At 38.6% G+C, this 7,083-nt stretch overlaps 1 protein-coding gene across 2 annotated transcripts in view; it reads right to left on the bottom strand.

Annotated features, from left to right (window-relative positions):
* The window catches only part of LOC101846999 (muscarinic acetylcholine receptor M3), a 12,798-nt gene extending 6,734 nt beyond the window's left edge, over positions 1 to 6,064 (bottom strand). The window contains exons 1-2 of one of the 2 annotated variants that reach the window (XM_005110671.3): positions 5,681 to 6,064; positions 336 to 631 (exon numbers count right to left, since the gene is read on the bottom strand). In XM_005110671.3, coding sequence (XP_005110728.1) covers positions 336 to 621 — 286 coding nt within the window. In that variant the 5' untranslated portion in view covers positions 622 to 631; positions 5,681 to 6,064. Of the gene's footprint in view, positions 1 to 335; positions 632 to 3,331; positions 3,642 to 5,680 lie in introns of those variants that run through there. The other variant, XM_005110670.3, reaches the window with a different exon arrangement.
* Positions 6,065 to 7,083: the final 1,019 nt, after the last annotated feature.

Consider the following 7,083-nt stretch of genomic DNA (forward strand, 5'->3'; position numbering starts at 1 on the left):
ATAATAATAATAATAATAATAATAATAATAATAATAATAATAATAATAATAATAATAATAATTGCGTTTTTATAAAACGGTGCATATATTCCAGCTCCATGCGCGTTGTAACTAGTAATGTTCGCATCCTTTTTTTTGTTGTTAGTGCTTGTTACACCCCATCGACATAAGCTAGTGTCTTGCTTTTTTGTTCTGCTGACTGGCTTACGAAATAGTGCCTCCAGTAAATAAACAATAATACATGTATAATTGATTAAACAAAGAAAAATAAAGAAAACACAAGCAAAAATTTTTTATATATAAAAACACCACAATTATAACAAAACAGAACTGACCTGGAATAACCAACACGTTGGTAACGAGATCAAAGCTGGCGATCGCCATGATGAATATCTGGGTTGCCGTTTTACGGAGCTTCTGGGAGTAGGCAATCAGGACTAGAGTGTTCCCGAACAAACCCACGACAGCGAAGAGGATGAGCAGCACGATGGCGGGAAGCATGATTCGTGTCGTCTGCGCCTGAAGTTCGGCTAAGTACGTTATTTTCTCCGATTCTGTGACGTTATGGAGAGTGGTGTTGTTACCTTTCAGACCATAATATGTTGGCGTTTCAGATGCCATGTTCAGAATTCTGCAAATCAAGAAAAGAATATATGTCACGACGCGATGGAATCAGATGCTCGTCAATTTTTGGGCATATGGAGTTATTGTTTTGCGGGAAAACCTTTCTGTCACATGTTTAAAATGTGTTTTTTCCTAGATGCTGGAGTGGTATTGTTTCACAACGACTGTCAAATTGTGTGTGCCGTTTTAGTAGTAGGTTATACAATTTTGATCTTGCTCCTTTGCAAAAAAAAATATTTAAAAATAGCATACTCAAGTATAAACTACAAGTATATTTCCAAACTTGTTTGACATTGAAAGCTCACTGATTTGACATGAGAGTTCCCTAACGCGGAAAGGCATTTTGCGAAGCCGAGCAATGTGAACCACTTTGGACACCAAAGATAGTCGCAGAAAATCCAGCACGGAAATAGTAGAAGAACCAGACCTCAATGAAAAATAGTGTCATTCAAAGTACATGCATACGATGCGTTGGAAAGGTGCTTTTTTAACCTCTGAGAGAGAGAGAGAGAGAGAGAGAGAGAGAGAGAGAGAGAGAGAGAGAGAGAGAGAGAGAAAGAGAGAGAGAAAGAGAGAGAGGAGGAGAAAGAAGCCAACAATTATAAGCTATACAAATCCAGAGATAGGACTATTAAAAAAACCTAAAGAACTGAAACCCAGATGTGATTGGTCAACCAAATCAGTTGACTACTCACTATTAAAAGACAAAGCCAGAACAACTATCTTTGTTTTTGTTTGGACTTTGACGTGAGGAGACAGAAAGACGTATCTGAATGGTCTTCTCAACACGAAAGAGTACAATTTAAGCAAATGCGATACACCAAGCTGAAAGACGCACACTTGGGTTTATTATCTGAAACAGAGTGACCAGAAGATCAAAGTTTGAGAGTTGTTGAATATCTATGACTGGGCTCATCCATTTTAAATTTTGTTCTAGAAGAGCCCATGCCAGTTTCATCTTCGCGTGGCTCACTCTGTCGGGACAAACACTTTCCACTATTCCCTACCCTAGCTGGGCTAACTTTTTTCTATTTTTCAAATTATGTTCTTCCACTTTTCTGTTCATCATTCTCTGCGACTTTTCTACAGATTTCACACGCCCTTTCCTTGGCCGTTTAACCTGTGGACGCCAAGCTAGAACTTTCTTTGTTATGTAGCTGCCTGATTTCCAGATAGTATGCTCAGTCCAATCCATCTCTACAGCGTTCTTCTGTCGGAAAAGTTTCTGCTTTATATTTACTCATTGGTGACTCTGTCCATCTGATCCTGAGCAACTTCCTCAGACACTTGTTGATGACAATCTGCATCCTCTAGTACTTTGTAAAGAGTGTTTTAGAAGAGCACAGCCCAGCTGCACCATCAAACAATCCACAAGGGTCGTGGAAGCCAAGGAGTTTCTGTTCACATCTGTGGATATGCTTCCGAAGATTCCCTCCCACTATTGCCAGCAAAGCTCTGGAAAACTGTATCTTGATCCCTGATTCTGTAATATGTCGGAGCTTCATTGATTTTTCGAAACAGCCTGCACAGGTTATATGTCAAACTACTCAAATATGTGCTAGATGGAAAGAACATGTCGATCTATGAGCCAAAAAAAAGATCATTGTGAATTGTGCGTGAGTTTTGAGTCTTGACAACGTCAGCTAGACTAAGTGGGAATCTCACATGTCAGAAAAGAAAAGGACAGAGAAATGGCACGCCATGGATAAACAGCTTTGCTCTTGGGCAAGAAGATCTTGTGATGATTTGCATGTATCTTCACGGTTTACTTTTGGCATGGCATTGTCTTTCAATTCCTCTAGCTGTTCTTTCAAAAACCTACACATACTCGTCAATGCGATCCGCATGATTCCATCTACTATTTATGGCACATGGCACGCGATTTAATTACAAATTAATTCCCAAGTTGTTTAATGGACTTTTTTTTCAACGTGCACAAATACATAGAAGGTCATAACTATATATTATTATACATCTACGAGTGTGTGTGTGTGTGTGTGTGTGTGTGTGTGTGTGTGTGTGTGTGTGTGTGTATGTGTGTGTGTGTGTGTGTGTGTGTGTGTGTGTGTGTGTGTGTGTGCGCGCGTGTGTGTGTGTGTGTGTGTGTGTGTGTGTGTGTGTGTGTGTGTGTATTAGCACAAAATTGCATCTGTTTCTAAAGCCTTGAGTGCCTTTTCCACTAAAGCAAACACTGAAATTGAATACAAAACCTTATTAGAGGCCACACTCATATGCAAATAGATAGTATGCACGGCGTAATTGAGCGGTGGTTTTAAATAAAACACACGAAAATACAGTCCACTAGATTATTTTGCCATTTCCAGAAATGCAATTTTTATAATTATATCAACGAAGATCATCTTAAGTGAAATTTGTGGACCACTTTTTCCTCCATGATTTTGCCAAAATTGAAGTCCTCAAAACTGTCAGGTCGGGTAGACAAAAAGAAGAGCAAACTGTTAATGCAATATGAAGCCTCTGATATAATACATAGGAGAAATTCAATGTCAACCCAGCTTCTCCGGTTTTTCAAGATTCGTTGGAAATAAACCGAATGAAGTGAGTCTGTGTGAGGTGATCTGCACTATTGCAAAGAAATGTTTGTAATTAATTAATTAATTTTTAAAAATTATATTAATTTTGTTCTCCTATTACTTTTGTTAAACGTGGATTCATAATGTTAGTTAATCAGCAGTAATAACTTTACTTTAAAGAAGCCTCGCAGCAATCCGCACTCCACCAGACACTAGTGCTTAGATCGCTTCTCTACACTTATCGCGCACACAAAATCTAAAAACACACGGAAGAAAATAGAGACGATTTATAATGACAATAATAATAGTAGACTTAGCTGTCGCCTTCCACAACTTCAGCTTCTTAAGGTTTTGGGAGGAGCTATTTTATCATGAGTGTCGCTACTCATAGACGGAACTGCATGACTCGTGCGACCCGCATACAATTCCCCATTAAGTGGAGAGGTATAAACAAAGGACTGCTTATTATTCACCAATTAAAAAACGTAAGCGTAGGTGGTATAACAAGGGTTGCTTTCCTGTCTCAATTGGTCTTATTTCATAACGGTTGTTTGGGTTGGGAGTTTTTTTTCTTCGGAAAAAAGCAGAGTGAGGTCGGGCTACATGCATTTGCTTGTTTATTTATTCGTTTATTTATTTATTCACTGATTTACTTATCTACTTAACTTTCTGTTTTGGAAAGGGTCTGGGGGGGGGGGGCACCTATCTTTGAATACTTTTATCTCTTGAAATACTGCTGCCAGTTTTCTTCGAGTCCCTTCACTTTTTGTTTATCGAAAACTATTAGAAGTCATTCAACATATTTATATTTGGTTTAGTTCTGCAACAACTTACCATCCAGGTCTGTTTTTATTTTAGTTTACTGGCAAAAAAGAATGCTTTTTTTCCTCATACGTATTCCAGTGCAGTGACAATATCTTTTATCATAATCATCATAAAGTCCCAGATCTGGACTAGACATCGGTGATTCTTGGACTCCTTGGAGAAAATATCGTAAAACTCGAGTATTTATTGTCATGGTGATTCCCCGACACTCACTTGTCCATGTTTTCTAAATAAGTCATTCAGAACCAATCATGACAAGTGCACTCTAAAATGTCTAATTTAGTTCCAAAATCTAGAGCCAATTTATTTGCGCGTAGGTGGAAGTCAGCATCAAAGAGGTTATAACCTCTTTGGTCAGCATCTAAAAATCCAAAACAAAATATACAGAAATACAAAAAAAACACCCCACCCCTCAAACCCCTTTAAAAAAATCCACTTCGCACCAAAACGTGAGGATTGAATCTAATGCAAGCGGGAAAAGATATAGCAAGAGGAACAACGTAGAGCCATTGACGTCATTTCCGTTCTATCAGTTGAAACAAGAAGGGACAAGACTCACGGCGCCTAGCAAATATGCGTTCAGTTCGGTCTTACAGTAAGGGAATTTCAATACATTATGTTTTGATAATGGTCTATATAATTAGACCTAGAATCTATATTACATTAAATGTAGAAAAAAAAGTAGATCTAGATCTAGTATTAATACTCCGTGGCAACTCAGAGAAGCTCCAGAAGCAAAGAGGCAAATTGTGTGTAAGGGCAAACTTTTTTGAGAATAGGGTTCATACTATTTGGAACAATCTTCCCGAATCAGTGGTGTCAGCTCCAAACGTGGACACATTTAAGAGACGTCTGGACGAGTACTGGAAAGATCTCCCAACTATTTACAACCCCACCTGCCAAAACTGGTTTGTCTAGCCTACACGCAATGCATTATTGTCATTTATTACCAGATAGTTGAACAGGCTCTACTTAGAGCCTCAAACAACTAAATCGTCAATGTCAATGTCAATTAGAAAGCCTGTCAAAGTAGCTGGTTTGGGGGGGGGGGGGGGGGGGTTGCAACCCAGACTATAATTTGCAGTTTACTAACTCTCTCTATAGGCCTACAAATGAACGATAGTGACAATATAGAACAGAAGGAACAGAATGAGCAATTTCATTTCTTAGAAAAGAAATCCAACGAAAAGGTATTGATAGAACTATTTCATAAAACAGTTAGACTCTAGATCTAGATCTAGAAATCTACATCTAGATATCTAGATCTAATAATCTAGATCTATAATTAGGAAGCAACAAATTAAATGCAGTTTCTTGGGGCCGTTTCTTGAAATCTTCACGTGACAAAGAGGCTCTGAATTACATCTTGAAGTAAATATATAGAAACCCTCCCGTCTCATAAAGGGTATTATTTTGTAGCTTTTAGTATGTTTTTTAGGGCTCTGAACACGATTTTGGCATTTAAAAACGACGCACATGGTTACTTTAGATGTTACGGCACTTTATTTCAGGGGGGTGGGAGACCCCTCTGAACCCCCCCCCCCCCTTCCCCGCCATACTACACTGCTATAACGTATTCGCACGTCAGGGGGTAACCCCCTGAAACCCCCCCCCCCCCCACCCCCGAATGACTATAAAAGCTTGCATTTTCCAAAAAAAAAAATCCTAAAACTAAGCCTTAACTTTAAAAAACTGACCTTATTTGTATAGGCCTATCCGACGGCACTAAAGTGGTGAAGGAGCTGATTTCCGGTAGTGGATGTGACGCGAAACGGGAGTGCTTCTATAAAAATACCCTTGCGGTCACTGAAACTGAAACTGAAAAAAATAGAGGCAACAGGCCAAGGGGGTAGACGATGAAAAGGAGCAGATGGGTGGAATATACAGGGTTTTCTTTAGAGCATCCGCGCTGACGAATGAATGGAGTACCATAATCTTGGATGTCTGTGTTTCAGATCTGATATTTTGTGATGATGATGACTAACCCCTTTCCTATTCTGTTAACATTATACGCCAACGCCAAAAATGACTGCCCCCTCTTGCAACTTCCTGTGCTCTTGGCAACCTTCTAGTGTTTTCACACTCATCATGCAGCTTGTCGTGGAAGATACATTTTCACCGAAAGTAAATTAATATGTTCTCAACGGCCCTGACTCATCTGTCCACTCTTCAAATGTTAACAAGACAACGTGATCTGCTTATAACTTTATATCATAGCCACATTTAACATATAAAATGAAAAAAGTGGATTTTTAGCGACCTGTTTCGACACGGGAAGGGAAAAATTGAAAAAATGTTGGTTTATTTGTGAAATAGAAGACACATCTGTACGAAAACATTCATTTTGAGCGAGGAAAAGGTAACACAGACAAACACAATCAAAGGAGGGAAAGGAACAAAATTAGGATTATAAATATAAGGCTCTCTTTACCATCCATGAATAGGAAAAAACCTAGTACCAGGACAGTAAGAAGTTTTACGTTTAGAGATGAGATTAGGGAAAGGTAATGAAGAGAAGAGGAGGGGCAGTGGTAGAAAAAAAAGAATACAAGTCTAAGGTTAAGTATACAGATTGATAAACGTAACCAGTTATACAAACATTTATTGATTTCTATAGAAAAAAAAGGGGGGGGGGGCTCTCCGACAACTATCGCTTCTTACAATGAATGCTGCATCTTTTTATAAGCTGTTAGAATATTTTTCCCACAATACAGACTTCTCAAATTGCACCCGTTTAAAAATAAATAAAATAAAGTATAGTATATGTGAGAGGGTATGTTTCCACACGAGACGTGTTCAGGAAAAAAATAATTAAATGCAGAAATGACGGTCAGACCACAGCTCAAACACGCGCACACTGATGCTGTTCGAGATTTTCGTCATCTGGGAAAACAACTGTTTTGATTACTGGTATTGGTACATCGTGTAGGCCTAATATAATAACTTGTCCCCTTTCTTTACTTTAGCCTTAGTCACGTTCAAAGAGAGGTCGGATCTAATGAGGACAACAAGCCGGTCCCGGCAACCTCGTTGAATGCGACACCCACTGTATCTATTTGTGTACTGTACACCTCATATATTTATATATATATATATATAT

Source organism: Aplysia californica, unplaced genomic scaffold (genome assembly GCF_000002075.1).
Source record: "Aplysia californica isolate F4 #8 unplaced genomic scaffold, AplCal3.0 scaffold00927, whole genome shotgun sequence".
NCBI lineage: Eukaryota > Metazoa > Mollusca > Gastropoda > Aplysiida > Aplysiidae > Aplysia > Aplysia californica.